The sequence below is a fragment of the Triturus cristatus genome, chromosome 1_1 (genome assembly GCF_964204655.1).
Source record: "Triturus cristatus chromosome 1_1, aTriCri1.1, whole genome shotgun sequence".
In the NCBI taxonomy this organism is placed as follows: Eukaryota; Metazoa; Chordata; class Amphibia; order Caudata; family Salamandridae; genus Triturus; species Triturus cristatus.
In genome coordinates this window covers 86,960,625-86,977,045 of record NC_140579.1, presented here as the reverse complement: position 1 = coordinate 86,977,045, position 16,421 = coordinate 86,960,625, and the positions used below count along the sequence as shown (strand labels likewise).

The 16,421-nt window shown below is 46.8% G+C and overlaps 1 protein-coding gene across 6 annotated transcripts in view; it reads right to left on the bottom strand.

The window, feature by feature from the left end:
* Positions 1 to 222: 222 nt before the first annotated feature.
* Positions 223 to 16,421, bottom strand: part of LOC146869552 (G protein-coupled receptor 4-like) — a 31,467-nt gene continuing 15,268 nt past the window's right edge. For 3 of the 6 annotated variants that reach the window (XM_085654267.1, XM_085654257.1, XM_085654228.1), the window contains exon 2: positions 223 to 2,570. In XM_085654267.1, the coding sequence (XP_085510393.1) occupies positions 1,414 to 2,370 (957 nt within the window). In that variant the 5' untranslated portion in view covers positions 2,371 to 2,570 and the 3' untranslated portion in view covers positions 223 to 1,413. Of the gene's footprint in view, positions 2,571 to 5,263; positions 5,370 to 5,785; positions 5,907 to 16,421 lie in introns of those variants that run through there. The other 3 variants (XM_085654235.1, XM_085654248.1, XM_085654240.1) reach the window with 2 other exon arrangements.

Genomic DNA, 16,421 nt, shown 5'->3' with positions numbered 1-16,421 from the left:
GGACATATACTCTGCTGTTTGCTTTGCTTTTCCTCAAAAGGTATTTTGAAGGGTTAATATTCTGTATTGAACAGCTGTGAGTATATGGAAATAATTCCTTCTGAATGTGGTGAAAGGCAATGTTAATTTAGCATAAAGACAACAATAACATCTTAAAGTGTCACAGCTTTCCTGGCTGTTAAACATACAATTGTTTTCTATAGGAAAAATTGTATTTTCACCATTGTGGTTATTACATTATATGAAATGATTCTATTGTTTTTCTTAAGAGTTCTCTCTACCATATTTTTATTTTTGAAGTTTTGCTAAGTTGTTTTGGCAGTTGTTCTACAAACAAGTATGTTGGCACAGCACTCTCAAAACAATACTACTGTGAGCTCTAGTTGCCCTTTTTTATCATACTTATTTCTCTTTTTATTCCAGTTTTTGCCTATGTTCAGGATAGCGGTATGCTAAATTCCCGTACCTTATGTTGTTGCTTATCCTCTTCAGTTTTCTTAGAAGTACATTTAGCATTCGCACAAAATTTTTGCAATGTTATAATTTTCTCAATAATTTTTTTTGCATAAATAAGTTAAGATTCATCTTTGTTTGAAATTATATCTATGCATTTAAAATTTAATTTACACAAATATACAAATATTTAATAGCCTATCACATGTTTTCAAATATTTTCTTTGGCTGTCTTTGATATAGTGAGATACGTTACTGTCACCTGATTTCTTTACTTGGCACAACCTCATCCATTTTTCTTCCATTAGCTGTGACAACTGTTTACTCACCTGTCTAATTGACAGTTTAGATTGTTCAACACTTCAATTAAAAATAAAATCTTACATTGTGGTTTTTATTAGTAATTTATTCTTGTCATTTGTTTAATTAAAAAGGTAAATGTATTATTTCTTTGATTTTTATTCTGATCCTTTTTCATAAAGGTTTTTCTTTTCACAATGTAATATACCCTTTCCGGTGATTTGTATTACAATTAAACTCTTATGTACAATTCATGTTAGATTACATTTGTGGAAAGATGTCACCTAGAATCTCTGAAACTATACCAGGGTGCTTTGTGGTACATATATACCACAACACACTCTGTTATACTGCCATGGAGAGCTACACTACTTGTACTCTAAATTGCCGAAACCGAGCCCTCAATCCAGCCCATTGCAGAGATTTAGGATTTCACTCTTTAAGCATTTACACAACTTTTACAATGAACAGAAGCAGAAATAATGCCTACTTTCTCTTAGGACACAAACACCCAATTCTAAATGCAAAAAACTATTCATCCTTTAACAGGTTGAAAATGACTTCAGTTCATTAGAACAGATAAATAAACTACAGAAATAATAGAAAAAAGTAATAATAATAAGTGCAGTGTGTGAAGAGTCTTTGTTTTAGGATAGTCCTTCACCTCTCCTTCCAATACAGAAACAGTCTGGCAGCCAGTTGAAGGGGTTTGTAAGCGTCTACAGTCGCATCTTTGCTGAGCAGGACATATACCAATGGGTTCACAATGTTCCCCAGGGTTGTCAAACCAAGGGCGATCTGGATGTACAGTAATATAGATGCCTCGAGCCTGCAGAGCTCTCCTTGGTTGTTCATATAGATGATTTCCATGAGGTGCTTGTAGAAGCTGGCGACCTGGTAGGGCCCCATGATCAAGAAAAATGTGACAACAGTTAAGATTGTCAAAACAAAGATCCTTTTTTTCTCCTCCGGCGGAATGGACTTCACCTTTCTCAGCTTCAAAAGGATGCTACTGTAAAAAACCACCATTAGGAGTGATGGAACAACAAAAGAAAGCCATACTGTGGATAACTTAAAGATGGAATAGTTCTTTCCAGTGGGATAGCCCTCATAGCACAATGTGGAGTTCTTGTGAACAGGGTCGTTCCTCAAGATAATGTAGGCAAGGGCGCACACCAGAGCTACTAACACCCAGGCACAAACACTGATTTGAGCAGCTCTCAGCAGAGTGTTCCAGCTGCGGTACCTCATCACGTGGACCACACCAATGTACCTTTCCAAGGCTATGAGGCAAAGAAAGCCTTGCTTGGTATAGAGGTTGGTGACAAAGCCCAGGCCCACAGAAGCACAGGCGGCTGAGCCCAGATCCCAGACGCGACTATGTTGGAAGTAGTGAATCCAGAAGGGCAGTGTGATGAGTTGCAGGAGTTCCGCCAGGGCCATGTTGGTCATGTATACAAAGAGCACTATTTTCCTTCGGATCCCTGAGATGAGGACCCACAACGCAAGGCAGTTGAGTGGAAGTCCGATTGCCAAAACCAAAGAGTACAGGCTGCTTAGAAACACATCAGCAATGGCAAAATCCAAGTCACAGGAGGTCACGTTTAAAGTATTCATGCTTTAAATGTCAGCACAGATGCGATGTAGCTTGTAGTTCTGTATGTACTGATTGAAGTTCTGCAAGGCTTCTTTTTAAAGTGGATGCTTTTAAGTGCAGTCTGCCAACGCAATACCGCTGGGGGTTCTTATTTTACAATCTCATGCAAGCTTTCCCTTGATAGTGTTTAATTATGAGAACTTTTCCCCAATGAAGGGATCTGCATAAAAGAAGGAAAAAGGAGAAACATTAACTGCCTTTGAAACACTTTGTACAGATGCATTCACCATCAACCCATGTGAGCATCCAAAACAAATAATGTACAGATGTTCTCATCACCAAGAGTAAACATTTCTCATTCCCATAAGAAACATGACCTGTAAATGAAATCAGCTTTCCACTAAGTCTCACTGAATTTGATAAAGACTATAATGATGCTTTGGCTACGAAACGTCTGGAAATGTATATTAAAGCCTTAACTCTCTGTATCCAAACTTTGGTCTCATCACTCTGCTTCTTAAACAAACCATATGCTGACCAGTGATCCTATCGCCTGTTCACTCCAATAAGTACCAGTAATAGGCTGCTGGCAAGAACGATACTAACTCCAGTAAAAGCCAAAATTGATCTTTCCGGATCAGCCTCATTTGATTCCGGGATTCGCAACACAGTAAATGTACCATGCACAAGATCGGTGTAGGGAATTATTCTCTCACTTTTGAAATTCCTAAATAGTGCCACACTTGCAGGATTCAGGACTTTTGGAGTGATTTACAAACCTCTCACACTGTAGAGGAGGGCTAGATAGGGTTGTCACCAATCCACTCATTTTTGCTGTGTCCATACTGCCCCTTAGCTTGCTCAGTGTGCAACAAGCATATATACAGAGGTATTAAATCCATCGGCATGAATCAATATTATAATCATATACTGATACTCTGTAATGGACTCTTGAAAACACTGATAATACACTCCCCAATGTGGGTAAACATGAAAAGTTAAGAATTACAAGTTATCTCTTCCCAGAAGCAACAGACTAGCAGAAATACCCTACAAAATGGGGTATGGTCCACTCATAGGTCTAGTGACATTACTATCAGAAGAATTCCAGAGGCACCCTTGAAGTGCTGAAAGTCATGGTACCCACCTGGGTTTTATTACATGTAGCCTTGATGGTTAGACTCCTGAATCAAAGGGATTCCTCTTCCCTCAACCCGTTGCCAACATCCTTGGTTAATTATTTAGGGGCCTACGCTCTGCTCCCCTTTCCCTCACTTTCATTGAAATCCGCTGATCCTTCTTCGTGATCTGAGTGACCTTGCGTTTCGGGATCATGAGACCTGTCACTGATGGCTCAATGCGCTAAATAGTGAATTCACTATTAAGAGCACCTCTGCCTTTGGTTTTAGGGTGGACAATTCCTTAAGGGTTTACTATGTTCTATAGGGTGATACAACTCATGATGATCATAGGTATAGCATAGCTTAGTTGCTACTAGAACAAATACTGTGACAAATGATCCAGAAGTCTGTAATGCTTCCCCACATAACCTTGATTTACTCCTTGGAACCCACATCATCGTGACCTTACATCGGAATCTGCATTTGTCATTCTTAGGGTAGGTATACAGTCCTGAGGAAACCTGTTAATTAATAATAGATTATTCTTTATATTTCTATGTGTTGTTTTTGGAACACACTAATGCAACCAGTGGAAGCTGCAGAGTAGAGGATAGCCAAGGAAGAAAGAACCATATACCAGGTTGACAAGTCATTCAAGTACAAGTTGTTGGTGGAAAACGTAGGTTTCAGGTATTTGTTATACTAAGTGATGTCTAACAATGCTAAGGGGCCAATTACGAGGGGGGCGTGGCTAACCGCCGAGAATGGCAGCCGCACACTGACGGAGCTACAGTGCGAGATCCGCTTAATCCAGTAATTACTATGAAACCTGGGGGCAATTTCTACCATTTGCATCCCCTTTTCGCACCGAGATGCTGTGGACAACACTTGGTCTGAGTGTCGACCCCGGAAATCCAAATCTGACTGGTGGAGCCGTGAGCGAGTTTCCCAACGAGCTGCGTAGCCCGGTGGGACAACTGTGCGCGGCCTTCCTTGGCCAACCTGACTGCCACCCTGAACCGCCGGCTTTCATCAACATGGTCTGTCAGTCCGCGAGGAATGCGCAGAGATCTACCCATGCCCAACACTACCGCCCATGCCATGGGAGAGCCTTGAAACGGAAAACAGAGGCCATCGGCTGGGCCCGTGTTCGGCTTGGGCCTGGGCTTAACAACTATCGTGGAAGCGGAGGAGAGCGGAGGGCTCCCTGAGACGGCACTGGGTATCGGAACATCGGCGCTGCTTGGAGTTTGGACAGAGGCAATCTCTAATCTGGCTAGCGGATTGCTTGGATTGCTGCCAGGACTGCCCTTCTCCCCGATTACACAGTGAGGACACGGAAGAGGCCTAACTAAGCCATCGCTGGCACTGAACGGAGGCCGGTGGGAAAAAACCTTGACTGGGTCTTCGCATAAATTGGGCCGGTCTCCAGCAAATATCATGGATATAGAGGTGATCGGGGGGCCCCCTGGCGCGATCCTGTGACCTGGTGTGCTGATACTGCCTGTGGCTCAAGGGGGGGGGGGTGCCCCCCGGTCTTACGGAGGCCTTCGGGCCATTCATTCTGGCCCTGCATTTGCTTCTCTCCCTGCCTACATACCAGAACACTGGGGAAGCCTATCTGCGCCACACTCATTGAGGGGTGAGCTTTGTCTCTTACCCTTCGGCTGTGTCATTTCTTGGGGTTGAGGTTGGTTGGTGCACCCCTCCCACCATTGTCATTGCTGTATCCGGTGCCTGCAGATCCCCCTTTCAGTTTACTGAACACACACACACCAATAGAGGAGCTTACCTTGTGAACTGAGTGATACCGAGCCACACTGAACTGCTCCTGGGGCCTTTGCTCATGCTGCAATCGCAGTCAGGAAAACGGCAAAATATATACCTTGGCTGGGCATCTAAAAAAAGATTTGTTTTACTCTTTTTAGGACTCCTACAAATACAGTGTATACTCCATACTCTATGTTGTACAACATGGGGCCATTTCCATCTATGCAATAGTAACTGATATTTGTCCTGATACATTGCATTCGCTTTGATTTAAAACTTGCGGTTGAGCGAACACTTGAACACCGCAGATACGACCCCCTTTCCCCAATATCGTGTAGACGGAGATTATCGGTCGTGGACCTCTTACTCAGTGAGCCGCTGCCCTCGATCACGAGGCCCAGAAACAGTGGGCCAGTAACTACGCCGATTTCTAAATTGAACAATTTCACACAATCGCAAATGTAAATTGGCTTCTATCGATGGCTTAAACAACAAGTCAGTCACTCTACCCTGTGGCTATACCCTACGTGGCTCTCCCTCTCACCTCAAGTTCACCACACGTACTGGAATGGGGCACACAAAAGGAAACATTCTGATATGCCATCAGCGGAAGTGCCAACCCAGGGGGTCTCCGACTCAGCCTCTCAATCATCCTCCATAAGCTGTGTCCCACCGATATATTTACCAACTGTTCCTGATAAGCTGGATCAAATTCTGCAGGAAATAAGAGACTCACGTCAATCCATTGAACACCAAATTGGCATACTACTAGAAATAGCACCACAACATAAAGACCATGCGTATCAAATATTGCAAATGCAAAAACAACTGGCCACCCTTCTCGATAGAGCCGATGATGCAGAAGGTACAGCCAGACGTAATAATGTTCGCATCATTGGAATGCCGGAGGGTTCTGAGGGCACAAACGTGACCCAATTTGTGATAAAATGGCTGAAAGAGCACATAGCCCCAGAAGGCCACTCTGCCTATTTCTGTGTGGAAAGAGCACACCGGATCCCTATGGGCAGACCGACAGCAGGAATGCTGCCCAGACCACTAATAGCCCGTATCCTGAACCTTACAGACCATGATTTTCTGCTGCAAAAGGCTAGAGAAAATGCTCCAATACAATTCGAGGACACTCTAATCTCTCTCTACCCAGACTATACTGTACAAGTGCAACGCCAAAGGGCATCCTACCAGCCACTTAAGCGGAAATTCCAGGCTCTCAATTGAAATATGCCCTATTGTTTGCAGCATGACTAAAAATTATATACAATCAAAATCCCACTTTTTTTAATGCCCTGAGACAGCAAATGACTGGCTGAAGTCCACTCTTCCCTCTCAGACTCTGGACAATATTGATCCGCAACTACGACATGTCCCAACAGGGTCAAATAAACCTGGACCCCGACGCAACAGATCAACACAAAAACTCCCCACCAAGAAACCATCACCGGAACGGGCTCCACTAGAACAGGAATTAGCATTGGCGGCGGCCGCCTCAATGCGCAACCCTACCAAGATAACATCTCTGGAACAATCAGATGATAATCTGGTGCCTAATCAGGAGTTATTGCAGAGTTATCGGCATTTTATCCCAGCCAAAGTCGCGATAAATTTATCACCCCATTCACAAGCTGGTGGTAACAGCCCATATCACCAGATTACCTGCGATAGCATCCGCAAAAAACATCGCCACAGATGACCCCGGCAACTATCGCTAATGAGATGCAGAGTAGGCGTTCCCGAGCAAAAAGCTGTGACAACACCACAACTCAACATTCTCAACAACCAGCCAGATCGGCGATAAGACCACAAAACAGGCAATAAGGCATGTTTGCAGCAGGAAACTAACACCTACTCTGACCTGGTGCAAAGTCAGACGACAGCCTGCACCAGAAAAGGGAGCCCAGCACAGAGCCACACTTGAAGACCAACAGATGATATGGAGCCAAAGATAATGCGACTTGGACACCCTAGAGTGCCACAACAGCCACCGCCACCACCCCCAGGACCGCCACCCCCCCCAGACTCCACCCCACCCCCCCCAGACCACCACAGAGGCAGCGGAGACAGACAGCGGACCTTCAGGAAACGCACCAGCCTCACTGACCTAACACCAGACAATGTCATCGCCCACTACAGGCTCAAAGGGACAACCATCCTCCGCATCCTGACCATCATTGCCCACAGGCTAACGGTACCAACACAGCGGACAACCAACATCCCACCGCAGACATAGCTGCTGGCTGTGCTGCACCTATTGGCCTCTGGTACCTCCCAACCAACAACCGCCAGAGTCGGAGGAGTCTCACAGTCAGCCCTATCCAAGTTCCTCACACCTGTCCTGGATGCCATCATCAGCTTGGTACCCCAGTACCTATACGTCCCCCACACAGCACAGGAACAGCTGGAGACCAAGAAAGGCTTCTACGCCATAGCTGTATTCCCGCACATGTTGGGGCAATCGATTGCACACATGTCCTACTTGTGCCCCCTGCCGACACTGCACACAATTACCGCAACAGAATGCACATGCATTCCATCAATTTGCAGGCAATAGTGGACCACCGGGGAATCTTCACCAATGTCGTCGCCAACTACCCAGGCAGTGTGCATGATTCATACATCTTCCAACAGTCCATTATCAACCGGTGCTTCTAGGAAGACACCTACGGAAATGACCTGCTCGTTGGTAAGTACAAACTGAACACACCACACCCCCAACTCCACAATCATGCAACTTACAACTCTGGCAATGCACACGTCACAGACTCACATACAACATGCCAAGCAACATGCCCACCCACCAGACACGACAGCACAACTTACTGTGGCAAACTGGGCTAGCCATGTACATGAACCAACAGCATGGCACCTCAGCCACACAATAGTGGAATGGGGGGAGAGGTGGGAACCAGGCATGTGCAAAGGAGTGACCCATGAATGAGAATGTACACAATGCTAAGTGTGGCGGAGATGTGATGGACAGACTGCAGTATGCATACCACAGACATATCCATGTCTACATGCACTGCTGGTGTTTGGAGTGTAGTGGACAGTGGACACAACCATGTCACCCCAGCCAGTGGGGAAGATTGCGGAAATGTAGCTTGTGACGCCCCCCGCCCCTGAAAGCGAGTGCGGAGTTAGATGGCCTGGCGCCCGCCAGGCCAGCGTAGGGGTGTGAATAAAAAGCACGTAGCTCTGGGCGCGGTTCTCTTCCGGAATGCCCAACGTGTCTGCCAGGGCGGCGCCTTCCACCCTGCCATGAGGCCGACGCCATGAGCGGTGTTGCCTGCGATCCTGTGCACCTGCTGCACCCCGGGCGGCTGGTCCCCAAACCTGTCTTGCCCGCCCCTGCGCACCCAGGCCTCACTGCTCACCTGCCGATACTGGCGTGTGTCAAAGAGGGCCCACCACGTGCCGGCGCAAGCTCCGAGCCCGAGGCCCACGACCTTGGCAGCCTCCTCAGACCATCACGGCCTCTGAGACACAGGCCCGCAGTACTCCTTTCTCGTTGACGTACTCCACCGGCCTACACTGCGGTCAAGTAGGTCACACATTTGGAACCGAGTCTTGATTATGCAATGGCAGAGCACACACTTTATGGCAGAGTTTATATCACTATACTCCCTTCGATGTGGTGCCACCAAGTCTGTGCAGAGCATTTCAACCATACGTGTCTGTGGTCCCTCGCTGACTACCGCCTTTGGGCCCCACTGCGGGCCAGTAGGTCACACGTTTGGAACGGAGTCTTGATTTCTCAATGGCAGAGTCCATATCATTGTACGTCAGGAGAGGAGTAAGACGAAGACGCGGTTCAGTCCGGAGCAAAAAAGGATCATCGTTGCAAAGGTGTCCGAACACTACCAGAAACTGCTCTGGTGTCACTGATTGGGTTTCACGCGAGCCAACGACACGTGGCTGTGGGCCCCTGTTGACCGCTGCCTCGTGCCTTCACTGCGGTTGAGTAGGTCACACATTTGGAACTCAGTCGGGATTTATTTATGGCAGATTTTATATCATTGTACAGGCCTCATCAGACTATCTCCTTTCAGCTCCAGTGCCACTAAGTCTGTTCCCCGACATCCATGGACACTTTCTGGTTGAACTTTGGTGGTAACTAGTCTATGGACTGGGGGTTGTCTTCATCATCATGTTGTTGATACTGACTTTGTGGCAAGAACGAGGCTGTAGCATGCCACTCCTCCATTTGCCACTTCCGGCAGGCTTCTGCCCTCTGTATCATGTCCCAGAGGATACCTTCCACTGTCCCCCTCAACCCTCCTCTACATTTACCTTTGACATCGATGAGGACCCCGCTCACCTCGCGTGGCCCTACCTCAGTGCACCGCAAGTCCCCGTGGAGGTGTGCCTGTGCCAGCCGCAGTGCATCCGGGGCCATTAACTATGTACAGCTCAAGTTATGGACCCTGTCTGATAGCATATTGGATGGTCTCTGGGTCGATGGCCTGGGGGTCATCAAGGCCATGTGTCTGTGACCCTGCGCTGTCCGCTGCCTCCGGACTCAACTGCGGTCCACCTGGGCTCCCACATCAAATCTAGTCCTGACCTACTCGGACGTTGCATCACACCAGGATGCACATGCCACCACCGCCAGGACCAACTCCAAACAGGTGCCAGAGTCAGAAGTGTCTTACTGCCAAACTATCAGAGTCACTCACACCGGTCATGGGTGCCATCATTAGCTTGATACCCTGCTCAGCTCTTCAGGTGCCACTAACTCAGTGCACCACATCTCATGGACCATTCTGGTTGCATATTGGGTGAACACTGTACTTTCTCTGGCTACCACCATGATGCTTCACAGTTGTTTCTGTTATGCTGGTGTTTTCTGTTTCCGCTTTAATTGTGATCACTGGTCAAGTTGTTGCCAGCACCAACGACTCCATGAGGGCTGGCTTACACTCACCCCACACACATTCAGCACAGGCATCACTGTACATGTGACCCTTGCAATAAAGGTGTCGAGCGCACGTGCCCGTAGCCAGTTCAACAAACTGAGTGTGTCCATGTGCTCATAATGTATGCTTTAGGGCCCCGGGTCCTACAACATTACATTGTGCCGTGTACAGCTGATGCAGCCATGTCACCGCAGGCAGCGGGTGAGACCTTGCACATGTAGCTTTGTTGTCCCCCACTCAATACGTAAGAGGAGTGAACTGGGCCGGCGTGTGCCAGTCCAGCGTGGGGGTGTAGATGATTATCCCGTGGCTCTGGGTGTGGTTCAGTACTGGAAATGCGCAAAGGCATGTGTCTCTGTCGCAGTGTGGGTCTCCATTGGGGAGTGTAAGTTGTCCCTGATGGGACTCAGACACCCACGTATGTGGTCTAGTTCTGCTTCCATGAGGTCGAGCCCCACTCACACCTGTTTGGCTACCCCCTTCTGGCATGTCTGACACATGCCCTTGGAATGCGATGTATGCTTCGGTGGGATGCTGGGAGCCAGCCGTGGTGGTAGGTGCATCCAGCTGTGTGGTCTGTGCAGGAGGTGCCGTATCCTCAATGCAGCTGGGCTGCCCTGCTCCTGGAAGTCAATTGCCTGAGATGTCCATGAACTGTTGTAGGGCGTCGGTGTCGAAAGTGTGGCAGTCCTCTTCAGCATCACTGTAGAGTTGTCTGGTCTGCTCTGCTAGGAGTGTTGATTGTCCCTCTGCAATGTAAAGGGGAGATGCTGGTTGACAGTGTGTTCCATGTATGTTGACACATTGCACATGTTTACATACAGACTGCACAACAATGTACATTGTGACTGTTTGGAGCTGACTATTTCATGCTGAACAGTGGACATTTGAACTACATCAGGGATGTGAGGTTGTACACGTACACTCATCTCACAGTTTCCTGCTATGCCAGATGTGATTTACTAGTTTCTACGCACAAGCGGAACCAATTGTGTCCTTTGTTCTGCAGTGTAAGTGTTGCACTGTGTACCACATTGTCGGCACTGTGAATGTGCTGTTATTGCTGTGTGTGTGTGATGCATTGTGGGAGAGTCGCCCATGCAGATGTGATTTTGCTGCCCCTTATCCCTTGGAGGCGGTGTGCCTTTGACTTTTGTGCTTTTAAGGTGCTGTGATGTTGGCGATTTGTGTTCTTGGACGGTTTGGTACTCTTGTGCATTGTTTGCAGAAATATTGTTGATGTCAGTGGTTGTTTGTGCACGTGGATGTGTCAGTATGACCCGTCCTTTACGGATATGGTCCACACTCAGCCACCTCAGTCTCGTGGCGTGCACAATGTCATGGTGATTGTACTCCAGCCATGCTGATCGTCATGTAGTGTTACTTGCATTGTCAGTGTGGCTCACAAATACGCATCTTTGCTGTGTTTCACATGGGTGCATGTGTGTATTGTGGAATTGGTGATGTGTGGGGTGGGACCCTTTTGGGCACATGGTCGACGGGGGCCTACTTGATGTTTGTATGTGTGCTGCAGTGTACTACGGGGATCAGGGACATGATCCAGTGTCATTGTGGGTGTGCTACACATTGTTGTGCATGGGTGCCATTGTGCCCGTCTCCCCTGGTCGTTACCCTGTTGATGTTGTGTCAGGTCATGTCGAGCTGTGTCCGGACTCCCTACTCATTGCACCGTCCCCACACAGATGACTGTGGCCACCATTTGCTCAGGGTCCTCCTGTGGCGCAGGACTCCCACCTCCAGTCGCCGTTGCTGCCTTCCTGTTGGCGCAGATTTCTGCTTGGTTTGGATTTTCACATCATTCCAGCACATCTTGACCTCCTCAACACTCCGACTGCATTCACGATGGAATGACATTTATCCGTCAGTGTTGCCAATGACACGGTGGAGGTGATGGACAGTTGTCGTTAGTGTTCTGTCACCTCCGTGACGACGATCCGGCTGTCATGCATGCTGTACCACGTCTTCCTTTTCCTCTTCCCCTTGGCCTGCCCAGACCCCGAGGTTCCTTGCTGGTGGTCTGTGGGGCTTGTGGGATTTGCGTTGACCTGGGCACTCGGTCCGGAGGCATCCATGGTGCTACACAGTTTATTTTTTTGGCCTTTTTTTTGTTCTGCTTTTATAGTGCATTTTCCAGCATTACGCGTGGGAATTGCAGGCCTGTCGCTGGTTATCGATGATTTTTGTATTGCGGTTGGCCTCATCGCAACTTTGTTTGCGTTTCGCATTTTTGCGGCATTGCATTGATTTTAACGCAGTCATTTGGCGCGTTATCGTGGGACTATCGCATGGTGCCACGGGGTGAGAATACTCCGTTAACATTGCGTTGTTTTCCCACGATAGACTGCGATGTGCAAAGCTGCGTTAAGCAAATTTTGCGGTGATTGTCACACGGTCTTGAGAATATGCCCCATATTTGGTTAACAACAATGGAACATCACACAACAACTGTTATAATTAAGGACCTGACCGAACATGCCAGAGGTAAGTAAGATACTATCAGTGTATTACTATTTAGTTTTTTTCTCCCCAGATTTCTGCTAAATTTTTTATCTTGTTATAGGGTCCCGCCATGAGTATAGCTCTGTTTGGAACTGCCAAGTCATGTACGGCATAGGACCCACCCCCCCTGCAGTTATTGCATTGCAGTTTCTTGAAGATTTATGGGTTCCTGGCTCACCCTATCTCATACATTGTAATATATTCCTCGTGCCTCCCCTGGGTATTTTCTTATATCTGTCTGATATTGAATGGCTGTGTTGGGTAAATACAAAGTGCTAACGTGGAATGTACGGGGAATGGGATCAGTCTACAAACGTCATAGAATTTACACCCAACTAAATAGACGAAAAGTGCAAATAGCCCTTATTCAAGAAACATCTAACCAATTCAAAAGTGACCAAAATGCGTAAAAAATGGAAAGGCCAAATATTTAATACAACCTATTCTGCCTTTGCAAGAGGATCACTCATTTGGATCAGACATGGGGTACCATTTGTTCTTGTGGAACAGCATATAGACACGACAGGGCGTTATGTATTGCTACAGGGCAGACTAGATGGCATTCCTATAGTTCTTGGTAGTGTATATGCACAAAATTATGAACAAAATGCCTGCCTCACTACCCTAAACACAGTTTTAGCCAACTGGGGCGTATATCAATGGGTCCTTGGTGGGGATTATAACTATTTCAGATTTCCACTTAGATCGTTCTCCCCCCCCCCCCCAGTTCGGGGAGCTGTGTCTACTAAAAAACACAGAGTTTCTACAGGCTTGGGCTGCGAGCTGGACACTACAATATGCGTGGCACCTGCAACATCCTACTAGTCGAGAATATTCATTCTATTCCCCCCGCATCAATTGCACACTAGACTAGACACGATATTTTGCTCCATGTCTTTGGTATCCAGGATTTCCAAATCCACATCTTGGAAAACACTCTCCGACCACAATCCGCTTGAACTAACTCTTGAATGGGGGACGGTGCCCACCCCGATCCTGACATGTAGGCTATGGCCTCAAACCCTAGAAGACACAGTTTTCCGGGATAAAATAGGCACTGCCATTACTAATTATTTTACAGAAAACAATAATTCTGCATCTTCTCACTTAGTGGAGTGGGATGCTGTTAAACAGTGATCAGGGGCACGGCAATAGGGGCAACTGAGGAGCCCGGCAGGAAACACAAAAACCTTACCATAGTAGAGGACACCCTTAATAATTTAGAGAACAACGCTATTACTGACCCGAATAAACAAGTACAGCTACAAGAAGCCAGAATCAAACACGCTGAACTTCTTGAGCAACTTCGCCTAATAGATTATAGCTCATACACTCAATACAGTCATAAGGAAGCAGATAAATCAGGTACCCTTTTAGCACGTCTCATACGCAATGCTCCCCCCCCCCCGTCCCAAAACCGGAAATAATTCTCCCAGATGGTACTGTTGTGCTTACTCAAGCAGAGATCACTCTTGCATTCTGCACCTATTACAAACAACTATACAGCGCCCCAGCTATTACATCACATGAATACATAGAAGCCTTTTTGGACACTCTCACGTACCCAAAACAGACAACTGACGCTCAATCAGAATTAGAAAGCCCCTATAACCAAAACTGACGTAAAAGAAGCATTAAAGACCTTCCAAATAATAAGACTCCGGGTCTGGATGGGCACCCAACTGAATTGTATTCAGCATATGCTGATAAACTGGCCCCATGCCTAGAGAACCTATATAAAACAGCTTATGAGAGGCGCACTCTTCCATGGACCACTATGCAAGCGCTAGTTACTTCTCTCCCCAAACCAAATAGAGACCCCTGTGATATGTCGGATTACCGGCCCCTATCATTATTATCCACTGAGTATAAAATACTCGGTAAAATATTAGCCAAGCGGCTTCTTCCCGATCTCCCAAAACTAATCCACATTGATCAATGTGGATTTGTGCCTGGCCGCAGTACCTCCCTAAATATTAGACATTTCCATTATATAATGGAAACTGCATGGGACTTCTCCTGTAAAACCGGGTGTATCTCCCTTGACCTGCAACAAGCATTCAATACACGCAATTGGACATATATGCTGGCAGCTATGGAAAAATTTGGCATCCCAAGAGGTTATTTACAATGGGTTGAATTACTATATACCGCCTCCACAGCACAGACCTTTCTGGCTCTCATATATCCCACCCATATTCAGTAGCAAGGGGAACTAGGCAAGGATGCCCCTTGTCACCACTGTTATTTGTCCTGCCTCTAGAACCCCTGCTCATTAAGCTCTGCAAAGAGGCCACAGATATGGGGATTATAATAAGAAATTCCATACATATAGTGTCTGCCTATGCCGACAACCTTATACTTTTCTTAAAAGATATTACTACAGATTTAGAACCTATCCCATCTATATTCCAACAATTTGAACTGGGGTCAGGGTTAGCAGTCAACGCAAATCAATCAGATGCTTTCTATATGAGAAAAGGAACCTAGACCCCATTAAATTTGGCAATTTTACTCTATCGACAGCTCCACAAACTTTTAAGTATTTGGGCATACAAATATTTAGATCTTCCCACAACCTAATAGATGGAAATCTGTTGAGGATCCTTGCGGGTGCAGATCTCTTTTTGGACCTCGTTACCTTTGTCCGTGATGGGCAGAGTGGCCGTCTCCAAAATGGGAATGCTCCCTCGACATTTATATTTTTTCACTAATCTACTGATAATAACCCCAGCCAAAATCTTTCGTATTCTGGATACCCTCCTATCAGAACTTATTTGGGGTACGGGTCGTAGGAGGTTGAGTCTGGATAAACTGCAGTTGTGCCCTGAAGAAGGAGGTCTGGGCACTCCGGACTTTCAGGCATATTGCATGTCTAGTCAACTACAATGGCTATCGTACTGGCTAGCAGGGCGACATACACAAAATTGGTTTTACACCACAGCTTCTTAATCAGGGTACTCTTCATGCGTTATTGCTCCCAAACGCTAAGATTCCGCCCACAGTTTCCCCCTGCTGAAAACAGCCCTATCATACCGAAGACAGTCACTCCAATACACTAAAAGAGTCTCCCCATACTCTCCCAATATCCCCCTGCTTGGGATACCTACCGCCACTGGAGTAATTTTGAAACGTGCTGTGTCGCAATAGACACAAGAAGGAGTGACGACGATTGGAACACTGTTTATAGAAGGTACACTAGCAGACCACGATAATTTCACTCGCACTCAAGGGCTTCCTCGGACACTGTTTCTCCTCCATGCCACTATCTCTCATTACATTAAACGGTCTGGGCTCCTGAAGGGACTGAACCTCCTACCCATGAGCTAGTCCATGCAGTGCATCTAATGGGAGAGGGACGTCACCTTACTCGTTGGTTTATACAGGGGCATTAGGGCACACTCGGGAATACCACTAACCCCTCTCCGGACGAAATGGACTATAGAGTTGGGCAAGGACCTAACAGACAAAGAGTGGGCATCCATACTAGAATTCCCTAAGAAAGTGTCTAGAAACGCTGATTTTAAATATATACAATACATGATTTTGCATAGGGCATATCTCACACCACACCGCCTTAATAATATCTACCTGAATGCACAACTCTGGTCCTAGATGTCAGGAGGCAGATGCTGACCTATTCCATATGTTATGGGATTGCCCGCGGTTACGGGGATTTGGGCACACGATACGGTACAGGGTGCAAGAAATCACTGACACGAATGTCTG